We start from the raw sequence: 22,309 nt of genomic DNA, 5'->3' as shown, positions 1-22,309 counted from the left end.
AGCAACGGTAGCAGGGCCGTTAGGCGGCCTTAGGGGGCCTGGACCTGCAGCCGCTGGAATGGAGACCGAGGTGTCAGATGCGAGTGACAGCCAGCTTCTGGACCAGGACCTGTATGATACTGACAGCTACGACGTCCCGGACCCGGGGCTGCTCAAGGAAAGGAATGGTGAGGGGGCCCGGCCTCGCCCACGCCCCCATGCCAGCAGGCACACCTCCCTCAGGCCTCCTTACACCGCCGCCCCGCCGCAGCCCCCGGGCAGTCCCTTGACCCTGCCGGTCCCCCCCAGAGAGGTGCTCGCAGCCTAGAGCCAGAGCTCCGAGACCACTCTGACAGCGCCCCCCCTGCTGACCCGCAGACTCGTTTCCGGAGCCAGCCCCACCGCTTTTTACCAGCAGCTCGCGGCTGCAGAACATGACCCCGCGTGCCCGCGCCCGCCAGCTGTGGCTGCTCCTCCGTGCAGGCCTCCGAGACTTCGTGGAAAAGGTGGGGCTTGCCTGTGGCCCTGCCTCTTCCCCTAGGCGTGCCTAGCACCCCCCACCTCTTCCCCTAGGTGCCTAGCACCCTCCACCTCTTCCCCCAGGTGTGCCTAGCACCCCCACCTCTTCCCCTAGGTGCCTAGCACCCCCCACCTCTTCCCCTAGGTATGCCTAGCACCCCCCTGCCTGGGGCCCCCACCTCTTCCCCTAAGTGTGCTTAGCACCCCCCACCTCTTCCTCTAGGTGTGCCTAGAACCCCCCACCTCTTCCCCTAGGCATGCCTAGCACCCCCCTGCCTGGGGCCCCCACCTCTTCCCCTAAGTGTGCTTAGCACCCCCCACCTCTTCCTCTGGGTGTGCCTAGAACCCCCCACCTCTTCCCCTAGGCATGCCTAGCATCCCCACCTCTTCCTCTAGGTGTGCCTAGCACCCCCCACCTCTTCCCCTAGGCGTGCCTAGCACCCCCCTGCCTGGGGCCCCCACCTCTTCCCCTAAGTGTGCCTAGCACCCCCCACCTCTTCACCTAGGCGTGCCTAGTACCCCCCCACCTCTTCCCCTAGGCGTGCCTAGCACCCCTCTGCCTGGGGCCCCCACCTCGTCCTCTAAGTGTGCTTAGCACTCCCCACCTCTTCCCCTAGGTGTGCCTAGCACCCCCCACCACTTCCCCTAGGTGTGCCTAGCACTCCCCCACCTCTTCCCCTAGGCAGGTGCCCTGCCTGGCACCCTGAGGCTCCGCTAGGCAGGCACACTACCGCTCCAGCTCCCCACCCCACCCCATCATTGACCACAGGCCTGCCCCTCCTGGCCCACAGGAAAAGAGAGACGAGCTGTGTGTGGCACGCTTGACCCATGGGCTAGAGCTGCTGCGCCATCTGAAAGTGGCAGCCGAGCTGTGCTGGGTGGCACAGGATCCAGTGGGCAGACGCTTCGTGGTGCTGGATGGTGCCGGCTACCTCCACCTGCACAGAGAGAATGGCTGGGCTTATGAGAAGCTACAGGCCCCAGCCGTGCTCACTGGGCTGGTGGCTGTGCCTGGCCCCCTGGGTGCTGTGAGCCGCTTCGTGGGCTGGGGCCCGGAGGGGCTGGCCATACTAAGGCCTGACTTCAGCCTATTGTGGCTGAGCAAGCCAGGGGTGGGTGGGATGCCGGACCACCAGCCCATCTGCTGCCTGCCAGTACCCAGCCTGGGGCTGTTGCTAGTGGCATTGGCAGGTGGCAGCCTGGCACTCTGGAAATTCCGCTCAGGGGGTCGCCGCCTGGTGCTGTGGGGCTCACCTCTGCGGCTGCCACCAAGCTCTGCAGGTACACTCACCCGTTTGGTTCTGGGGCCCCTGTCTTCCCACCAAGTCCCATGCTGCTTCGCGGCCTATGGCTCTGCCGTGCTCATCTTTGATCTGCACACCTGGGCCCTCGTAGACGTCCGCCGGGACCTGCACAAAATGTGAGGGAGGGACCTCAGGACCGGGAAAAGAAGGACAGTGTGGGGGAGGGGTGGGGGGGGTGAGGCAGAGGTGAGTCCGGGAGGGTGAGCAGCCGGTGGCAGGGGCCCGGTGCTGTCACATGGAGGTGCTGGGGCTGCAGGGGCCTCGTCTTCCCCTTCAGCACTATCTCGGACTTGGCCTACTGCCTGGAGGTAGACGCCGTGGTGACAGCCTCTCGGGACAGCACGGTGAAGGTGTGGGAGACCGACTGGCGGCTCCGGATGGTGTTCATGGGCCACACAGGTGTGCCATCCCACCGCAGCCCCTGGGGCCCGCCTGTGTCCCCCCGGGCTGCCCGGACGCCCAGCGACCGTGCCCTCCCACAGGCCCCGTGACCGCCGTGGCCGTGCTCCCCAACTCATCCCTGGTGCTGTCCGCCTCGCAGGACGGGACGCTGCGCACGTGGGACCTGCAGGCGGCCGCCCAGGTGGGCGAGGTGGCGCTGAGCGGCTGGGCCCGAGGCGCGGCGGCACCGCGCGTGGACCGCCTGCTGGCGCCCGCGGGCCCGGGCTGCCCGGTGCTGTCGCTGAGCGCGCGCGGCGTGGCCCTGTGGCGCCCCCGCGAGCTGTACGCCCCGCTGGCGCGGCTGCCGGCGCCGGTGCTGCTCGTGCAGGTGGCGCCCGCGCTGCCCGCCGCCCCGCGCGCCCCGCTGCCCGCGCGCCTCGTGTGCGCCTGCGCCGACGGCTCGGTCCACCTGCTGGCGGCGGCCACGGGGCGCCCGGTGAGCGCGCTGCTGCTGGGGGCCGCCGAGCCCGCGGCCGCGCTGCTCTACTGCCTGCCCCGCGAGGCGCTGTGGCTGCTGACGCGCGCCGGCCACCTGCTGTGCGCCTCGGCCGCGCGCCGCCCCATGCGCCTGCGGCTGCGGCTGCGCCCCCCGCCCGCCCCCGCGCCGCGGCCCTGCTGCCTGCACCTGTACAGCCACCTGGCCGACCCGCGCAGCGCCCTGGCCGCCTGGGAGGCCGTGCGCCGCCGCGGCGGGGAGCTGCCCCCCGGCCGCCTGGCCGGCGCCTGGGACGACAAGAACCGGTGGGTGGGCGCAGGGCCTCGGGGGGGGCGGTGGCAGGGCCCGCGCCAACGCCCGATGTCGCGCTAGGTACCTGCCCGTGCTGGGCCACACGGATGGCACCCTGTCGGTCCTTGAGTGGCGCCACGCGAAGACCGTCTTCCACACGGCGGCACACAGCCCGGGCCCGGTCACCGCCATTGCGTCCACCTGGAACAGCGTCGTGTCCTCGGGTCCATACCTCCCCTTGCCCCGCGGCCGGCCCGGGACCCCTCCGGCCCCGCACAGGGCCCAGCCCCGGCTCCTGCCCCCACAGGCGGCGACCTGACCGTGAAGATGTGGCGCGTCTACCCCTACGCCGAGGAGAGCCTGAGCCTGCTGCGGACCTTTTCCTGCTGGCACCCGGTGGTGGTGCTCTGTGCGCTGGGGAAGCGCGTCACTGTGGGCTTTGAGGACCCCGACACCGCCACCTACGGCTTGGTGCAGTTCGGCCTGGGCAACAGCCCCCGCTGTGACCACCGGCCCCAGGACGACCACACGGACCACATCACTGGTGAGCGGGCGGGCAAGAGCAAAGCCCAAGCCACCGTGTGGCCCTGGTCCCTGACCCCAAGCCCTGGTCCCTCAGGCCTGTGCTGCTGCCCCACGCTCAAGCTGTACGCCTCTTCCAGCCTGGACTGCACCGTCCGCATCTGGACGGCGGAGAACCGCCTGCTGCGGTGGGCTGGGGCTGGGAGGGCAGAGGGCGGGGTGGGGGCCTGCGGGCCACTGGCTGGGGTCTCCTACCTCCACCCCCACCAGAGCCTGGCGGCTTGGGGGCGGGGTTGTCCCTGTCCCGGCTTCCTGCTTGGTGGAGCGGGCCAGACCCTTGCCCTGCACGCCCCCAGGCTCCTGAAGCTGGACAGCCCCCCTCAGGCCCTGGCCTTCTGCAGCAACAGTGGGGACCTGGTGTTGGCTCTGGGCTCCCGACTCTGCCTGGTGTCTCATAGGCTCTACTTGCCCACATCCTACCTGGTCAAGGTATGCAGGAAGCCCAGGACGCGCAGGGGGCCGCTGCTGTGGGCAGACAAGCCCCCGAGGCCAGGGCTATGCGTGCCTTTCTCCCGTTCAGAAGCTGTGCCAGAATGTCCCTGAGGTGCTGGATGACCCTCCACTGCCCCTGACCAGCCAAGAGTCGCTGACCTCAGCCCAGCTGCAGAGGCTCGCCAAGCTGCATGGGGCGGCCAGTCTTAGGTGTGCCCGCAGGCCCCGCGGAGCGGTCCTGGAGGCCCCTGCCCAACTCCCTGAGTCAGGGCCTGGCCGTGCGGCCCCAGAGCTCCCGGGCCACACAGGCCACCCCAAGCCTATCCTAGCCCTGCCATCCCTCTTCCTGGCTGCTGGCTGTGCCCTGCCAGAGGCCTGGCCACCCCCACCCCCAGGTCTTTGTCCCAGCATCCGCCCCATCCCGCCGCTGATGACGCTGGTGTCCCACCTCTACCTGTCCCTGTCTGCAGCACAGACTTGTCTTTCATCCATCACCAGACGGGAACACCTCAGCAACCAGTGTTGGAGGAGGTGGGGTGGGTCCCGACCCCCTCACCACCCCACAGTCCCAACCCGCACCCTGCACCCTGCACCCTGCCCAGGCCCAGGCCACTCCCTTTCAGTCCTTGGGATAGGTCTGGGATCCCTGTGGTTGTCTGGGAGGCAGATGGCAAGACCGAAGGAAGACTGAGCTGACCCTTGACCCTTGGCCCCGACCCCAGGACTTGGAAGCCCTAGTTACTCGGGATCAAGACCTTCAGCAGCTGAGACTGGGGCTGGTGGTCCCGGCAGCCCAGCCCCCACTTTCCTGGCAACAGCAGCAGGAGGCCTTTGACAACTACCTGCGCCTGGTCTATGGCCCGGGCTTTCTGGTAAGTGTGAAGCCTCCCCCAGCCGCCCTTTGCCCAGGGCCTCTGAGGCTGCCTGTATCCCCTGCATCCCTCCCAGGGCGTGCCTTCTGGAAGGGAGTCCCAGCAGGAGAGCACTGTGACCCTCATAGTAGAGAGAGAGACCTGGGACGTGTGCACCTTGCCCAGAGCTGCCAGCAGTGTTCGGCAGGCGGGGGTCTGTGCCGAAGCCCCAACAGTGCCAGCAGCCCACTCCCTACAGGACCTGGGAGCCGTGGGCCAGCACCTTGCCCACCCTCCCCGAGTCCCCATGCCCACCCCACACACACACCGGGGGGTGCACAGCAGGGCATCCCAGGTAAGGCCTCCCACCCCTCCCACCTCTACCCTGACCCTGTGACCCTGCTGCCACCCTGTGACTCCTCGTCCCTCACCCCAGCTGCTGGCCCGCTCCTCCCTGAGCAGTAGCCTGGGCCTCAGTCTGGACCTGCAGCTGCAGCTGGAGCGGCTCCCAGGGGAGAAGCGTGTGGGCCCGGGCCCACTGACCCCCAACCTTCAGCACAGGGTGAGGGGGGCTGCTGCCTACCCCAGAGCGGGGCTGCAGGGGCACTGAGGGTCCATGCTTGGCTCTGAGCCCCTCTCCTGTCCCCAGGTTCCCCTCTTGACAAAGAGGCGGCCCAGGGAGCTTCTTTCCAACCTCCGAGGCTTCTTTCCTGCCGCCATTGAGCACTACAAGGTGAGCGTCCCTTGCTCTTCCCAGAGGCACCTCCCTCGCGCAGAGGCAACTTTCTTATGCACCCCGTCTTCCCTTTGCTGCTAATCTTGTGCTCGAGTCTGACTTGAGAGCCATGCCTGCCTGCTGCCCTCCACCCACCTCCTGGCCAGCCTGGTTGTGGTGCTGCTGTTCTCTGTGGGCCCTGACTTCTGGCTCTCTGGGGACCAGCTGCCAGAGGGCCAGGGATTCCCAGAGAAGACACCGGGCGAAGCCAGAGCCTCTGCCAGCTGATTGTGCCCGCACACCTCCTTCCCGGTTAAAGTGCTGGGTGGGTCCTGTATGGACTTTGTCTGGAAGATCAGAGTCCTCTCCATTTAGAGGAGCAAAGTCCATGGATGTTGGCTTTGCAACTTGCCACCTTCCCCACCTGTCCCACCCTAGATACCCAGGGAGGCCACACTCTGGCCCTGTCACCTGCCCGGGTGGGTGCTGATCCTTTCCGTAGCTGTGCCATCGACCCAAACCCGCAGCACCCCCTCTGAGATCCTCCCACTGACCCCCTTCATTGCTACAGACAGCTCTGTTCCAGGGTCGGGGGCCTGGTCCCTGGAGAGCATGTGGGGGTGTCAGGGCTCCCCAGCTTCTCAGTCATCACAGCTGCCATCTCACTGACTACTCTTCTGCTTGGTTTCTTTCCAAAGGTCCTCTTTGCCTGTTTGTGTGTTTGGGGGTGTCAGCTGAGAAAAGAGGCAGAACTAAAATGAAATGAAAGCATTTATTTGGGGTCTTAGAATTCCAATTCGGGGAGCAGAGATTTGGTAGCAATCCAAATCGAGTCCTACTACTGAGGAGTAAAAGCCAGGGGACTTTTTTTTTTTTTTAAAGATTTTATTTATTTATTCATGAGAAACAGAGAGAGGCAGAGACACAGGCAGAGGGAGAAGCAGGCCCCAGAGGGAGGAGCAGGCCCCATGCAGGGAGCCTGAGGAGGGACTCCATCCAGGGTCTCCAGGATCACGCCCCGGGCTGAAGGTGGCGCTAAACCGCTGCGCCCCTCGGGCTGCCCAGCCAGGAGACTATCAGCAAATTGCAGGAGCACGAAGAGACTTACACAGTTGTTCTCCAAAAGTTAGGATTGGAAGAGGTAATTACATTGCACACTCCACTGGTTTTCTGAGTACTTTAGTTTGTTTACAGGAAAATAGCTTTGTCAAGTGTCCACTTTTTTTTTTTTTTAGGATCTTATTTTTAAGCCATCTCTACACCCGATGTGGGGCTGGAACCCACAACCCTGAGATAGAGAGTCACAGGCTTCGGGACTGAGCCCCCCGGGGGCTCTGCAGAGTGTGCACTTTATTCTGGTCAAAGATGCAGGGCAGCAGTCCTGTGTTCAGCGTGGCCGGTTCCATATGATTCCTCTTTCAAAAACAGGATAGAGGGGATCCCTGGGTGGCTCAGCAGTTTGGCGCCTGCCTTTGGCCCAGGGCGCGATCCTGGAGTCCCAGGATCGAGTCCTGCGTCGGGCTCCCTGCATGGAGCCTGCTTCTCCCTCTGCCTGTGTCTCTGCCTCATTCTCTCTCTCTCTATGTCTATCATAAATAAATAAATAAATCTTTAAAAAAACAAACAAACAGGGATCCCTGGGTGGCGCAGCGGTTTGGCGCCTGCCTTTGGCCCAGGGCGCGATCCTGGAGACCCGGGATCGAATCCCACGTCGGGCTCCCGGTGCATGGAGCCTGCTTCTCCCTCTGCCTGTATCTCTGCCTCTCTCTCTCTCTCTGTGACTATCATAAAAAAGAAAAAAATAAAAACTCTTAAAAAAAACAAACAAACAAACAAACAAACAAACAGGATAGAATCTTAGTTCCCAAATCGTCTGTTCCCAAATCGTCTGTAATGTTCAGAGGTTTCACCCAAGTTCGCGTGGACAGGGGCTGTGAGCCCAGTTGAGCTGCCCGAGACCTGGCTGGCAGCAGGGGCTGGTGCTGGGGATGCCAGGTGCCCCCTGGGGTGGCGGTCAGCTCGGCCTGTCAGCCGGCCCCCAGTGTTTCCCTCCCCCAGAACCTGCAGACGCCCATCCGCTTCCCGGGCAGCGTGCCCAACTCCGTGGTCCTGCAGCACATGTGGCTTCCCGGGGAGGTCAGCGGCCTCGGGGCCCTCGCCCAGATCTCCAGCCGAGGCAGACACAAGGCAAGGGGGCGCGGGGGTCCCCGCCCTGGGGCTCTGCAGGCAGGGGCCTGAGTTCCCCGCAGTGTGCCAGCCCGGCGGCCACCTGTGCCCTCCGCTGCGCAGGCGAGGAGGAGCCTGGATGACGTGTGGCTGCCGCGGCGCATCAGGCGGCGCCAAGCCAGGTATCACCAGAAGCTGATCCAGTGGTTGGGGGAAGAGGAGGAGAAGGAGGACGAGGAGGAGGAGGAGCGGAATCTGGACTGGGCCTCAGATTACCTGAGCGCAGAGGAGCAGCTCTCGGAGTTGGAGGAGCTGGAGGCGCAGGTAGGCGCGGGCGGGGGCGGGGCTGCGGTGGGAGGGGCGGGGCTGCGGCGGGAGGGGGCGGGGCTGCGGCGGGAGGGGGCGGGCTGCGGGGGGGCTGCGGCGGGCACGGCGGGCGGGGGCGGGGCGGCGGTGGGAGGGGAGGGGCAGCGGGGGGGCTGCGGCGGGAGGGGCGGGGCGGCGGGGAGAGGGGCGGGGCTGCGGGGGGGCTGCGGAGGGAGGGGCGGGGCGTCGGGGAGAGGCAGCAGGGGGGGGAGAGGGCGGGGCTGCGGCGGGAGGGGGCGGGCGGCGGGGGAGGGGGGGCGGCGGGCTGCGGCGGGAGGGGCGGGGCGGCGGGGAGAGGCGGGGGGGGGGCGGGGAGGGGCGGGGCTGCGGCGGGGAGAGGGCGGGGCTGCGGTGGGAGGGGCGGGGCTGCGCGGGGAGGGGGCGGGGCTGCGCGGGGAGAGGTCTGCAGCCGCCCCGCCCCCGCCCCCGCCCCCGCCCCGCCCCGCCCCCGCAGGCCCCCGAGAACCTGGCCCTGCAGCTCCGGCAGCGCGCGGGCGCCAGGACCGACGCCAGCTCTCGCCGCTTCTCGTACCCCTACGGGCGCTCGCTCTGGAAACAGCGCTACGGGCATCTGCCCAGGTTCCTGCACTTCTTCGTCGTCCAGAACTGGTTCCAAAAGCTCTTCCCCGTCTTCACCCTGGAGGTTCGGGGGCTCGGGCGCCGGGGAGGCCCAGGCTGGTGGGGGCGGTGGGGCGTGCAGGGCGCAGGGCGTCAGCGCGCGGTGCCCGCAGGCCTACCCCGAGGTGGGCACGGCGGAGGGCCTGGCCTCGCTGTTCACCGACCTGCTGTCCGAGGCGTCCTGGGCCGACTGCGTGCACATCCTGCGAGCGCTGCTGAGGCTGCTGCCCGACGTGAGCAGGGACCTTCGGGACCGGCTGCAGGACGTCCTCGTGGGCCTGCTCAACCTGGACCAGCCCCCCAGCCTGGAGGTGCGCCGCTGGCCCCGCCCCCCGGGCCGCCCCCGGGCCTCGCGCCGCCCACTGCCCACGCTTTGCTCCGCTGTGCTCAGGACCCCACGCAGAAGCGGTTCGTGATGCTGGCGCTGCAGCTGCTCCTGGCCTGCTCCCTGGAGTCCCGCGAAGTGGTGCTGGAGCTCATGTCCTACTTCCTGTACTCGCCGGCCTCCTGCCGGTGAGTCTTGCTCCCCGCTCGTCCTCCCGCCGGTGGGGGAAGGCGTCTGGAGCAGCTCCCCTCACCTGTCCCAGGCCTGAGCTCAAGAAGCTGCTGGACGGGCTGGGCCTGCAGGACCCACAGGGCTTCCTGTTCAAGGAGATGATGACCTGGGTCCAGGGCCCCGACGCCGACTCCAAGGCTGCCCTGCGCAAACGCTGCTGCCAGAAGCTGGAGGAAATGATCCACTGGCTGCAGGTCCTGGTGGGCAGGGGTGGGGCAGGCCACTTGCGAGGGAGCCTCCTGTCTCCTCTCCCCCAGCCCCCAGGCTTTCCCCAAGTCCCTGAGGGGGTGGGGATGGGGATCCAGGTGAGGCGGGCAGCACTTGCCTTGCTCTGCGCCAGACCCTCATTGGTCCACTTCTGTCCCCCAACCCTCCATCTCTGGGGATCTTCCTGCCCCTCCCCAGGAAGGAGTCTGCAGCCAGGTCTCAAGGCTGGGGGCCACCGGTGCCTCTTGATGGAGGGGAGCCTCTGCCTTGGGTTTGGGGGGCAATGTCGACTGGCTGCTTCCCCCCACAGATGGAGTCCTTGCAGCCTTCTGCAGCCAAGTTGTCAGAGATGCTGCCCAGGGTCTGCGAGCCCTCGGCACCCGCACCTTCTCCCAAAGAGGTGCCGTCACAGGTCTCTGTGCTCTCCGGGTCACCTCATGAATCAGTGATGCCCTCGGTCCCTTCCTGGGCCCCCTCGCTAGTGGTCTCACCCGGGAAGCTGGACTTGGCCACCCTGGAGTCCCCAGCCAAGAAGGTGCTTTCACCGATGCACTTCACGCCGACCAGGCGCATGCTGTCCGAGACCCTGCTGCACTTCTCCCGCTCTGAGGGCTGCTTGAGCTCCTCAGTGCCCACCACGCTTCGGGAAGAGCCACTGCCGCTGGAGCAGACGGACTGGTCACGGTCACAGATGCTCGACCTGGGCCCCATTGATGCGCTGAACTTCTTCTGTGAGCAGCAGCGGGTCCGGCAGCAGCGCTTCCTGCAGGAGGAGCAGCAGGGCCTGCACCCCAGCCCAAGCCTGTCGGTGCCCAACACAGTACTGCCTCAGCCCCGGGACTGCTGGTAAGGGGGCCCCACACTGGGACAGGGCCTGTGGGGGGCAGCCGAGGGGCCGGCCGGGCCACACCTACCTCCTTATCTCTGCAGGCACTACCCCATCCTCCGGCTTCAGGAAGCCAAGCTCCAGAGGGCTCCAACGAGACTGAGGGGTGAGTGGGGACAGGGGTTGAAATGCACAGCACCATCTACCTCCACCCTAGCTGGGGTCCCAGTGGGCATTGACCCCACCCTGAAGCCACACTGTCCTGCTGGCCCACAGGCTGGATGCGGTCCCAGCTCTGGGTGGCCCGTACCCTCAATGCCTCCATCCGGATGCTGAAGCTGCCACTGCCGAGGGTGGAACTTCAGCCTTTCCCCCCCGACTGGCCCAGGCCTGCCCGTCCGCTGCCCCCACTGCTCCTGCAACCCGCTTTGCAGCGATACTTTCTGCCAGATGACACGAACCCTGACAGCTACAGTTGACCAGGCTGGTGGCCCAGTCTCTTCCTCCCCCTGGCATGGAGTCGAGATGTGGCTCTCCAGCCAGCTATTCTTTTCTGGAAATAAAGTTCAGAGGTCATGGCCAGAAAACTGGATGCCACTTTTATCTTTAGGGGCTGCAGATGTGAGCAGGACAGTCTTGCTGGTGTGATGGATCTGCCAGTGGCCACCTGGAAGGCAGGAACTGGGGGCACGGTGGAATGTGGTGTGGTCGGCCCTTGGCGGAGCAGCATTCCTGGTGGGTGGGTCTGTCTGCCAGGAGAGAGGCCCATCACGTGGGCACATCTCCGCTCAGGCACGCGGCCTGTATTTATTAGTAAGTTACTGGGGTCAAGATAGGAGTAGGGACTCATGGGCCAGTGAGTAGCCAGCCACGGAGGAGATGAGAGAGTCTAGATGGCTCTGTGTGTGCGTGCGCGCGCATGCACGTGTGTGTGTGCGCGTGTACGTGTGTGTTGAGGAGGTGGGGGCCTGAGTTTGTTGGTGCTTTGCTACCCATGGCTAGAAGGGAGAAGAATTGATGAAGGAGTCCCATGTGCTTTTATCCAAGAAACAGCATCCTTTGACCCTTGTATCTAAAAATTGCCAGGAGACAGAACTTATAGGTGAAGTACAAGATCTCAGAGGGCTTTGGCTTCCTTCTGAGCCATCAGGGCCTCCCAGGGCACTGGTCCCACAGCTTGTGGGGCACTTGGCCCATGTGTGCACTCGCTATTAGGTCTGCCTTCTTTTGTTTTGTTTTTTAAAGATTTATTTATTGGGCGCCTGGGTGGCTCAGCAGCTGAGCGTCTGCCTTTGGCCCAGGGCGTGACCCCGGGGTCCTGAGATCGGGTGCCACAGTGGGCTCCCCACAGGGAGCCTGCTTCTCCCTCTGCGTGTGTCTCTGCCTCTCTCTCTGTCTCTGTCATGAATCAATAAATAAAATCTTAAAAGAATATTTTTAATAAAAATTTATTTATTCATTTGAGGGAGACAGTGTGAGTGAGCAGCAGGGAGGAGTAGAGGGAGACCATTCAAGCAGACGCCCCACTGAGCAGGACCGCAGCACCAGGCTCCATCTCACGACCCTGAGATCACCATCTGAGCCGAAACCAAGAGTCGGATGCTTGACCAACGGAACCCTCCCAGGGCCCCCTGGGTCTGCCTTGGTGAAGGGCTGTTCTAGCTTTTACATTCTCCTTTTGGGTCATGGAGCAGCAATTTCTTACCTCTGAATGTTTTCAGCCTCTGACTTCAGAAGTTTTTTCTCAGTGTCTTTTTCTTTCTTTCTTTCTTTCTTTCTTTCTTTCTTTCTTTCTTTCTTATTTATTTATTTATTTATTTATATTGTTTTCTCAGTGTCTTTCTAGATAAAATTTATCTCTCACACCTTCCCCACAACCCCAGAACTGTGCCTGGGCTCTTGTCATGGCGACTAGGGCAAGAATTGCCCAGTCTGGAGAACTAAAGACATGACATTTGTATAAAAGGGCCATGCCGCCTAAAGCAAGGACTGTGGGGCACATCGTAGTCTGCTTCTTCTGGTATTTCATTCAAATTATAAAAAGCAATCAATTCTTGTAAAACTACCAACATGAGAGTGACGCCCAGCTGGTTCAGCCAGTGGAATGTGCGAATCTTCTCACGGTTGTGAGTTCAAGCCCCATGTTGGGCATATAGCTTACTTTAAAAAGTAAAAGTTAATTAAAAATAAATAAAAATATATTAAAAATATCAACATGAGGGGCGCCTGGGTGGCTCAGCGGTTGAGTGTCTGCCTTCAGCCCAGGGCGTGATCCTGGAGTCCTGGGATCGAGTCCCACATCGGGCTCCCTGCATGGAGCCTGCTTCTCCCTCTGCCTGTGTCTCTGCCTCTCTGTGTCTGTCATGAACAAATAAAATCTTTTAAAAATAATAATAAATAAAAATAAAAATATCAACATGAGAGTAGGGCAAGTTTAAACAAGTCAAAAACCCACTAATTATAAAGGGAAATATTAGTATATGTTTATTAATACATATTAATATAGTTATTTTAAAATTAATCTATTAATCTATACCATTCAGAGAATAAAAAGGCCAGAGAGTGAGAGGAGATGTCTGTAATACATGTAACTACAGGTGATGAAGATGAAGTGGCATAGAACCAACTTGCTTTTTGGTGTCGTCTCATGGCTACACAAGGTGTACCACTGACATTCCTGGAAGAGAGAAATCTATTGAGAAAGTAAATTAGGGACCCCTCAGTGGCTCAGCGGTTGAGCGTCTGCCTTCAGCTCAGGTCACAATCTCAGGGTCCTGGGATCGAGTCCCACATTGGGCTCCCTGCTCAGCGGGGAGCCTGCTTCTTCCTCTATCCTATAACCCAATCCTGGCTTATGCTCTCTCTCCCTCTCTCTCTCTCTCTCAAATAAATGAAATCTTTAAAAAAAGAACTTCAACAAATCAATAACTTTTAAAAATCACACAACGCAACAGAAAAAATGTACAAAAAGCTGGACTGGAATTTTCACTATAGAAGAAATCAGGATAGCAAACGCACACACGTATTCCCTTCACTTCCTGACAGTGCGGCCTTACGGAGTTACCTGGCTCTCTGAGCCTTGGTTTCCCCATGTATGAAATGGAGATGATGATGCTCAGAGGCTGCGCACTACTGTCATGAGTAAATGAACTTTTTTATCTAACACACTTAGGAAAATCATGCGTAGCACAGATGATGCAGATAGGAAAGCCAGACCCCATGGGCAGCCCCGGTGGCGCAGTGGTTTAGCACAGCCTGCAGCCCGCGGTGTGATCCTGGAGACCCGGGATCGAGTCCCACATCAGGCTCCCTCCCTGCACAGAGCCTGCTTCTCCCTCTGCCTGTGTCTCTGCCTCTCTCTCTGTGTGTCTCTCATGAATAAATAAATAAATAAAAGTCTTTAAAAAAAGAAAAAAAAGCCAGACCCCTTCCTCACATCATTTACAAAGGTAATGTTCAGATGATTTGAGGATTGCAATGTAGAAACTGAAACAATAAATATATTAGAGGTAATTTAGAAAAATATTCCCTTAGAATACTTAGAAGGAAAAAGAGACAAATTTACAGATTAAAAAAAAATTATGGCAAAAGATGCCATAAAATCAAGGACAAACCTCAAAGTGAATTGTATATTCAAATATAAAGCTGAACAATTTATTTATTTTTATTTTTTTTTTAATTTATTTATGATAGTCACAGAGAGAGAGAGAGGCAGAGACACAGGCTGAGGAAGAAGCAGGCTCCATGCACCGGGAGCCTGATGTGGGATTCGATCCCGGGTCATCAGGATCGCGCCCTGGGCCAAAGGCAGGCGCCAAACCGTTGCGCCACCCAGGGATCCCAAAGCTGAACAATTTAGAAGCAAATATAAAAGATCTGGGATAGCAACTGAGGAAGCATGCTCAGACACGCCCAAGATGCCGTCTGTGAAGGAAATCAGAAAGTTGGACTTTATTGACTATTGTTTTTTGTTTTTTAAGATTTTATTTATTTATTGATGAGAGACTCACAGAGAGGCAGAGACAAGATGCGGGGAGCCCAATGTGAGACTCGATCCCAGGTGCCCGGGATCATGACCTAAGCCAAAGGCAGACGTTCACCTGCTGAGCCCCCCAGGTGTTGGTGCCCCAAGTCTATCAAATTTTAAACTTCTGCTCTGTCAAAGGCCATGTCAGCAGGCTGGAAAGACAAGCCATGACCAGGAGAAGATGCTTGCACGTGGCCTGTCCACAGAACATCTAGCTGGAAAGAGAAAAAAAAAAAAAAAACCAGCTTCCAAAATTAACTATAGAAACCAAACAATCCCACTAGAAAGTGGGTGGGAAAAAAGAAAAAAAAAAGAAAACGGGTATAAGAAGCGAACATTTCAGCAAAGACGAAATGTTCCTCATCCCCAGCAATTAGAGGAACGCAAGTGAACACCTAAAATAAAAAAAGCTGACGCGGCCACGGCTGGGGAGGACTGGAGCAACCGGGGCCCACAGCTGCTGGCGGGAATGCCCCCTGGGCCCGGCTCTCGCAGACCATTTGGCGGTTTCCGGAGAACAAAGCACGCGAGCACGAGGCCGCAGCGGTCCCATCACCGTCCGATCACCGTCCCATCACCGTCCCATCACGGGCGATCACCGGGCGCTTGCCCCGGAGAAATGACTGGTGCCCGCCCGGGAGCCTGCACACCAGGGCTGTAGGCCGCTTTACTGTCACGGCCCCACTGAAGATGACACCGGGGTGCTTGGGCGGGCGCCCGCGAGCTGTAGCAGCAGGGGGACGTGGCTGACTCGGCGACAACCTCCAGAGGCCCTGGGCTGCGTGATCCCACTTCCGTCACACTCGTGAGGTGACAGGCACGGAGAGGAAGCGCTGGCCCGTGGGTGCCGGGGGAGGCCGGGAGCACAACAGCAGGACACCAAGGGGACGGCCCAGCTCCCTATTTGGGTGGCGGCGCTGAGGGCAGACGGGGGGGCTCATGCTGACAGGTTACGGGTTCTGTTGGGCGATGAAAACCTGGAGACACGCGGTGGTGATGGTTGCACAGGCCACGAGTGTAATTAATGCTACTAACTGTTCACTTACAAATGTTCAGGGGCAGCTTGGCTGGCTCAGTTGGGGAAGCATGCGACTTGATCTTGGGGTCGTGCGTTCAAGCCCCACCTTGGTCGTACAGCCTACTTTAAAAAAATGGTTTAAATGGCCAATTTTGTTATATGCATTTTACTACCATTTAAAAAATTAATAATATACCAAAACCCATCAAATTTAAATGGATGATTTGTATGGTATATGGATTACATCTCAATAAAGCTATTTTTAAAAATGGACAGGAGGGGCACCTGGGTAGCTCAAGTTGAGCGTCTGACTCTTGGTTGAGGTTTGGTCATGATCTCGCAGTAGTTGGATTGAGGCCTGTGTTGGGCTCCTGGCTCGGCATGGAGTTGGCTTCAGATTCTCTCTCCCTCTCCTCCCCCTTCCTTCTCCTCCACCCCACCCTTTTCTCCACGTATGCACACCCTCTCTCAAATAAGTATAATACTTTTTAAAAGAATAAATAATACACAGGAGTGTCCTTCAAGGGCCTTCCACTGGCCAAATTCTGGATCACAGTAATGAGAGGATTCTATTTCTTTTAATAAAGTAAGACTCCGTGAGGGGTGCCTGGCTGGCTCAGTTGGAAGTGAGTGCGATTCTTGATCTTGGGGTGAGTTCAAGCCCCACACTGGGTGTGAGGATTAAATAAATAGGGGCAGCCTGGGTGGCTCAGTGGTTTAACGCCGCCTTTGGCCCAGGGCGTGATCCTGGAGTCCTGGGTTCGAGCCCCACATCAGGCTCCCTGCATGGAGCCTGCTTCTCCCTCTGCCTGTGTCTCTCTCTGTCTCTCTGTCTCTCATGAATAAATAGATAAAATCTTAAAAAAAAAACATTAATAATAGTTTTAAAAAGACCCCATGGGTCTTCATTGACATAATAAATGAACAAAATAAGGCAGCCCAGGTGGCTCAGCAGTTTAGCACTACCTTCAGCCCAGGGTGTGATCCTGGAGACCCAGGATCGAGTCCCACATCGGGTTCCCTGCATGGAGCCTGCTTTTCCCTCTGCCTGTGTCTCTGCCTCTCTCTCTCTGTCTCATGAATAAATAAAATCTTAAAATAAAAAATAAAATATAAATGAATAAAATAGGTAAAGAAAAAGCTTTTTCCTTTACAGTAAACAAAAACTACATACAAAAACTAGTGAGTGAAAGGTGGATGAGGAACAGACTATTTACATAGTCTTAAAGTATTTCCCCATAAAACATTTACTAAATACAAAGAAAAGAGTAACCTATGAGTAAAAAATGCTGAGCAATTCACCTTAATTAAGTAATCAAACATCTCCTATGTGGGGGCAAACTAGTATCTTGCCATCTGATGGGACTCAACACAAAGAGCTCGGTCTCACCTCCATGGTATTCCTTTTTTTTTTTTTTTTTTTTTAAGATTTATTTATTTGTGAGAGAGAGCAAGAGCCTGTGCCCATGCAAGGGGGAGGGGCAGAGGGAGAAGCAGACTCCCCAGTGATCATGGAGCCCAACACCGGGATTGATCCCAGGACCCCGGGATCGTGATCTGAGCCGAAGGCAGATGCTTGACTGACTGAGCCACCCAGGCGCCACCCTCCATGGTATTCCTACCAAAAATATACGACCCGAGTCTCATCAGGAGGCAGCCAGACAAATGCAAGTTGAGCAACAAAAGAGCTGATTGGTGCTCTGCAAGTGTCAAGGGCATGAAAGTCAAAGACTAAAGAGTAGCCCCCAGTTGAAGGAGACTGAAAACACATGACCACACCCTTTGCTAAAAGGTCATTATTGGGATAACTGGGAAATTTGAGGTGTCTGGGTCAAGGGTATATGGAAGTCCTTTCTACAACTCTTCTAACTTTAACTTTTAAATTACTTCCAAAAATTTTGTATCTTTTAATATATCTTGGGAATATTTAAGGCTCCCTACCTGGTGATTACACTAAATGCTTCCTTGAATCAGTCAGAGCAAGTGCTTGCTGGTTTGCTTCTGGACACCAGTGGGCTCTGAAGGCACACATTTTGTCTCAGATGGACCCCCCAGATGCACCAGATGACAATTACCTAGTTTATGCATAATTTTCTGATTCCATTATCTTGAGAAATCTTTGACTCTTATGGGCAGGATCTGTGTGTCAGAGCATGTGGTTTCTTTGGAGAGATGGGCATTTCCTTGGACTTATCTACCCTCTCAATTTCTTTTTATTTTTTTTTCAATTTATTTATTTATGATAGTCACAGAGAGAGAGAGAGAGAGGCAGAGACGCAGGCAGAGAGAGAAGCAGGCTCCATGCACCGGGAGCCTGACGTGGGATTCGATCCCAGGTCTCCAGGATCATGCCCTGGGCCAAAGGCAGGCGCCAAACCGCTGCGCCACCCAGGGATCCCATCAATTTCAAGCGAGTGGCTTTCACATATAGCTAAGTTGGGACTGAAGCTATGAAGTGCCTATGGATCTTACCTGGGGACAAATCCCAGCTCTTGGATCTTTTTATCCGCTGACTTCAGGGGCATGCTGTTCCCTGTTGGTGGCTCTCCTGGGCCTCACTGTCCCTATAGGCTTTGTCCTAGGCCTTAGAGTGAAAGAAAAAGAACATCAACCTACTAAGCAGCCTATAACCTATGTAGAAGGACGTAAACCATGAAGCAAGGAATAGATGAGGGGAAGCTTGTATTAGAAAACAAGGTTTCAAACCAATGACCTCAGCCTTTAAAGAAACTAGGAAAAAGAACAGCAGGTGACACTACTACAGATGCTACAGACATTAGAAGGATAAGGGAATAGTATGAACAACTTTATGCCAATGAATTTGACACTTTAGATGGGCCAATTCCTTGAAAAACACAAACTACCAAAAGTAACTCAAGAAGAAAGTGACACCCTGGGGCACCTGGGTGGCTCAGTTGGTGAAGTGTCTGCCTTCGGCTCAGGTCACCCAGGACTGAGTTGTCCCAGGTGACCTTGTGGGGGGGGGTCCGGGGGGGGGGGTCCCTGCTCAGTGCTTCTCCTTCTCCCTCTACTGCTCCCCCTGCTTCTGCTCACTCTCTCTCTGGCTCACTCTCAAAATCTTTTTTTTTTTTTTTAAGATTTTTAAAATTTATTTATCCACGAGAGACAGAGAGAGAGATGCAGAGACAAAGACAGAGGGAGAAGCAGACTCCCTGCAGGGCGCCCCATGTGGGACTCGATGCAGGAACCACAGGATCACACCCTGAAGAGCTCAGCCACTGAGCCACCCAGGCGTCCCCAACTCAAATCTTTAAAAAGACATTGAAAAAAGAAAGTGACAATTTAAAAAAAAAAAAAGAGAAAAAAAAAAAAAAGAAAGTGAGCCGGGTGGCTCAGTGGTTTAGCGCCACCTTCAGCTCAGGGAGTGATCCTGGAGTCCCAGGATCCAGTCCCCCGTCGGGCTCCCTGCATGGAGCCTGCTGCTCCCTCTGCCTGGGTCTCTGCCTCTCTCTCTGGGTCTCTCATGAATAAATAAATAAAATCTTAAAAAAAAAGATTAGCAAACTTAATACGACGATACATGAAAATGAAAGTAGTACAGCCAGATGGAGATGATGCGGAAACACAGGCCTAACATTAGAAGGTCAAAGTAAAAAAAAAAACAAAAAGGTCAAAGTAATTGATCCCGAGTCTCCCAGCGACAGGAGGTCGCTGCCTGCCCCGAGGGCCCGGCCCGCGCCCCTCCCCCGGCGCCCCTCCCCCGGCGGGCCGCGGCACCCAGTCCACAATGCCCCGGGCCTCGGCGTGGCCCCGCCCCGCGCAGGCCCCGCCCCCGCGCAGGCCCCGCCCCCGCGCACAGTCGGCGGCCTCTGATTGGCGCTGCGGCTTCCGCTGCCGGGGCGGGTCCTCGGCCCGCGTGGGGGCGGCGGGCGGGCATGGGGGAGGCCCCGGCGGGCGCGGGCGCGGGCGCGTCGGGGGGCGGGCTGGCTCCCGCAGCGCCGCGGATGCCGGAGGCCGGCGCGGAGGCGGAGGTGGCGACGCTGCTGCCCTTCCTGGCGCCCGGGGCGCGGGCGGACCTGCGGGCCGAGGCGGTGCGGCACGTGCTGGCGCTGACGGGCTCCGGGCCCGGGCGGGCGCTGCTGGCCGGCCAGGCGGCGCTGCTGCGGGCGCTGGTGGAGCTGGCGGCGGGCCCGGCCCCGGCCCCCGCCCCCGCCCCCGCCCCCGCCCGCGACGCCGCTCGCGCGCTCGTCAACCTGGCCGCGGAGCCCGGGCTGCACGAGCCGCTGCTGGAGGCCGAGCCCGCGCTGCCCGCCCGCCTGCTCGGCCGCGCCCTGGACCCAGAGTGGCCCTGGGCGGAGGAGGCGGCCGCCGTGCTCGCCAACCTCAGCCGCGAGCCGGCGCCGTGTGCCGCGCTGATGGCCGCGCTGGCGGCCGCGGGGCCGGGGGGCTCGGGCCTGGAGCGGCTGGTGCGCGCGCTCTGCACGCCCGGCTACAACGCCCGGGCGCCCCTGCACTACCTGGGGCCGGTGCTCTCCAACCTCAGCCAGCGCCCCGCCGCGCGGGCCTTCCTGCTGGACCCCGACAGGTGAAGCCCGGGGCCCTCGGGAGGGGGCGGGAGCGGGCGGGAGCGGGATGGCGCTGAGCGGTCCCTCCCTGCAGGTGCGTGGTCCAGCGGCTGCTGCCCCTCACCCAGTTCCCAGACTCCTCGGTGCGCAGGGGTGGGGTGGTGGGGACCCTGCGAAACTGCTGCTTCGAGCATCGTGAGTGCGGGTGAGGGTGGGGGTGTTGCGGTGGGAGGGGCTGGGGCAGAGAGCCGGCTCTGGGGCCCCCTCTAGACTGGCACCCATTTCTGGTTTTCCTTCAGGACACCACGAGTGGTTGCTTGGGCCCAAGGTGGACATTCTCCCCTTCTTGCTGCTGCCCCTGGCTGGGCCTGAGGACTTCTCTGAGGAGGAGATGGAGCGTGAGTGGCTTGGGCCGAGCCTCAGGGTTGGCCTGGCAGGCGGGGTGCAGATGCACAGATCAGGCAGGACCCCTTCTGAAACCCTCCCGCACGGAGACGCTGAGCTCAGGTGGGACGTACGAAGGCAGGGTCTGGCCTACCGGCCTGTGCATGCAGCCAGTAACCCCCTCATACGCCTCCAGGGCTGCCTGTTGACCTGCAGTACCTGCCGCCAGACAAGCAGCGGGAGCCTGATGCTGACATTCGAAAGATGCTCATTGAGGCCATCATGCTGGTGAGTGGGGGTCCTGCAACGTTCATGCCACCCCGCAACATACCCACATGTACCTGAGGACGCTGATACCTGGGTAACCTTTGTCTTCTCCCAGCTAACAGCCACAGCGTTTGGTCGGCAGCAGGTGAGGAACCAGGGAGCCTATCTGATTCTGCGTGAGCTGCACAGCTGGGAGCCAGAGCCCGACGTGCAGGTGGCTTGTGAGAAGCTCATTCAGGTGGGTGCAGGGTTTGTGGGGAAGGGAGGAGCACGTCTGCGGTGCCAGCCAGCTGCTCACCTGCCTCCCCTGCTGGCAGGTGCTCATTGGGGATGAGCCAGAGCAGGGCATGGAGAACCTGCTGGAGGTACAGGTGCCTGAGGATGTGGAGCAGCAGCTGCAGCGGCTCGACCAGCAGGAGCGGGAGCAGCACAGCCGGAAGCACCCAGAGGAGCTGGCCCCAGAGCCACAAGCACAGGGGGCAGCGCCCACCTGAGGCCCCTGCAGCCCACCGCCAGGTCTGGGCGCACCTTGCTGGCCCGCCTGTCCAGCCCTTCCTGCAGCCACCTGCAGGCCTCTGCGTCTCCCTGCTCAGAGCTCGCCCCGAGCTGAGAAGCATAGCGGCCCCTAGGCTCACGGTGAGGTCTCTAGGGCGAATGGCCAATAAACCTGGGCGAGGGTACCTCCTCGTACCCTGCTGCATCCAGCCACTCAGGTTGCTCAGCGCGGCCCAGGTCAGCCAGAGCTAGCCACGCCCTCTCCTAGGTACCTCCAGGAACCAGCTCATGAGCCTGGACTGATAAATGGTACCAGCCTGCGCACCCCAAGGGCACGACAGAGGCCTGGGCGTCATGGGCGTCCAGGTGTAAGCAGGGCCGTTTGTCGCCGGTGCCACCCCGAATCTTCCCTTCGGGACTCCTCAGCTTGCCCTGCCCTGAGATCAGCCTCAAAGGACTGATCCCTTGAGACTTGCCCCTGCCTCAGCCTGTCCTGGGATCTCCTAGGGCTGCACCCCCAGTGTGTCCTTGGAGCGTTTGCTGGGGCCCATCTGCCTACATCTCTCCACCTTCCTGCTTGACCTGCGGTATTGCCCTCAGTCCCTTGCTAATGTCTCCAGCCCTGGACTGAAGTGATGCCCCCCCCCCCCCCCCCCCCGGCTCTCTCTCACACACACATACACACACACACACACACACACACACCTACCTGCTGACTAGGCTCTATCTTTGGTCAGTTTCCTTGAGTTTCAGAGCCCATCGCTTGACAGAGTCTCCCTGAGGCGCCTGTGGCCCTGCTCTTTGCCAAGCCTTTTCCTTCACCACCCTCTGCCCCCTCGGAGCCCCTCGTGTGGGGCCCTGTGTTCTGCAGCTGCCAAGCCAAGCCTGCTAGGCCGTCAGCGCGGCCTCCCCGCGCCCTGCTCCCTTCCTGGTGCCATCTTTTGCACAAGACTCCTGAGTACTGGCCTCCGCAGGCCCTTGCTCTCTGGCACTGGTGTGCCGCCACCTGGCATGAGTGTTTCCAGTGCCCTCTGCACATGTCCTCCATCATGACACTGCCTCCAAAGCTGGAGGCCCACTCCAGTTCCTCCCAGTGAGGCTGGGCGCTTCATGGATACAAGCTCTCCCCTTCTTTCATGTACTCTCCATATTTTTTTTTTTGTCCTGATTAAAGCTCTGGCATGGAAGCGTGTGGACTCGTGTTCTCCCTGGATGCGGGATGCAGCAGGCTCCCCATGGCTGGCTGCCCCTTCCTACACTGAGACATCACACCCCTTCCATAAAATAAATGTTTTATCTGGCC

The 22,309-nt window shown here is 59.5% G+C and overlaps 2 protein-coding genes and 1 long non-coding RNA gene across 16 annotated transcripts; 2 read left to right on the top strand and 1 right to left on the bottom strand.

Moving 5' to 3' along the window:
* Positions 1–41: 41 nt before the first annotated feature.
* WDR97 (WD repeat domain 97) lies at positions 42–10,876 on the top strand. Of its 14 annotated transcripts, XM_041768689.1 has the most exons (23): positions 42–167; positions 358–485; positions 1,290–1,918; positions 2,080–2,201; positions 2,285–2,984; positions 3,052–3,194; positions 3,278–3,514; positions 3,590–3,680; positions 3,849–3,981; positions 4,073–4,194; positions 4,455–4,515; positions 4,707–4,856; positions 4,933–5,190; positions 5,272–5,397; positions 5,485–5,568; positions 7,609–7,737; positions 7,840–8,040; positions 8,537–9,011; positions 9,092–9,213; positions 9,328–9,450; positions 9,774–10,309; positions 10,394–10,455; positions 10,566–10,876. In XM_041768689.1, exons 1-23 carry the CDS (start codon positions 59–61, stop codon positions 10,766–10,768), a joined length of 4,944 nt encoding a protein of 1,647 aa, XP_041624623.1. In that variant the 5' UTR covers positions 42–58; the 3' UTR covers positions 10,769–10,876. The 14 variants fall into 14 exon arrangements, 12 of the variants coding, with proteins under 12 accessions (XP_041624623.1, XP_041624619.1, XP_041624622.1 ...); XM_041768685.1 differs by having other exon boundaries at positions 3,590–3,981; XM_041768688.1 differs by having other exon boundaries at positions 3,278–3,680.
* LOC121498734 lies at positions 1,301–5,830 on the bottom strand. The gene is made up of 4 exons (XR_005989868.1): positions 5,707–5,830; positions 3,056–3,171; positions 1,790–1,907; positions 1,301–1,436 (listed from the first exon to the last, which is right to left on the bottom strand). It is a non-coding gene; the product is annotated as an uncharacterized LOC121498734 (long non-coding RNA).
* An 8,344-nt stretch (positions 10,877–19,220) lies between the features above and the next one.
* On the top strand, positions 19,221–22,193 carry HGH1 (HGH1 homolog). Its single transcript, XM_041768817.1, has 6 exons — positions 19,221–19,880; positions 19,955–20,055; positions 20,160–20,258; positions 20,441–20,532; positions 20,627–20,749; positions 20,829–22,193. The coding sequence occupies exons 1-6, from the start codon at positions 19,231–19,233 to the stop codon at positions 21,003–21,005; spliced, it is 1,242 nt and encodes a 413-aa protein (XP_041624751.1). The 5' UTR covers positions 19,221–19,230; the 3' UTR covers positions 21,006–22,193.
* Positions 22,194–22,309: the final 116 nt, after the last annotated feature.

Source organism: Vulpes lagopus, chromosome 9 (genome assembly GCF_018345385.1).
Source record: "Vulpes lagopus strain Blue_001 chromosome 9, ASM1834538v1, whole genome shotgun sequence".
NCBI lineage: Eukaryota > Metazoa > Chordata > Mammalia > Carnivora > Canidae > Vulpes > Vulpes lagopus.
Note: the sequence above shows the minus strand (reverse complement) of the source record. Positions and strands in the feature narration are given on the sequence as shown.

Coding starts and splice junctions, on each gene's coding strand:
- WDR97 (XM_041768681.1), top strand. CDS start 59: ATGGAGACCGAGGTGTCAGATGCGAGTGACAGCCAGCTTCTGGACCAG. Junction 2,985..3,051: donor GCCTGGGACGACAAGAACCG/GTGGGTGGGCGC, acceptor ATGTCGCGCTAG/GTACCTGCCCGTGCTGGGCC. Junction 4,195..4,454: donor CATGGGGCGGCCAGTCTTAG/GTGTGCCCGCAG, acceptor CCCTGTCTGCAG/CACAGACTTGTCTTTCATCC.
- HGH1 (XM_041768817.1), top strand. CDS start 19,231: ATGGGGGAGGCCCCGGCGGGCGCGGGCGCGGGCGCGTCGGGGGGCGGG. Junction 20,259..20,440: donor CTCTGAGGAGGAGATGGAGC/GTGAGTGGCTTG, acceptor ATACGCCTCCAG/GGCTGCCTGTTGACCTGCAG. Junction 20,533..20,626: donor TCATTGAGGCCATCATGCTG/GTGAGTGGGGGT, acceptor GTCTTCTCCCAG/CTAACAGCCACAGCGTTTGG.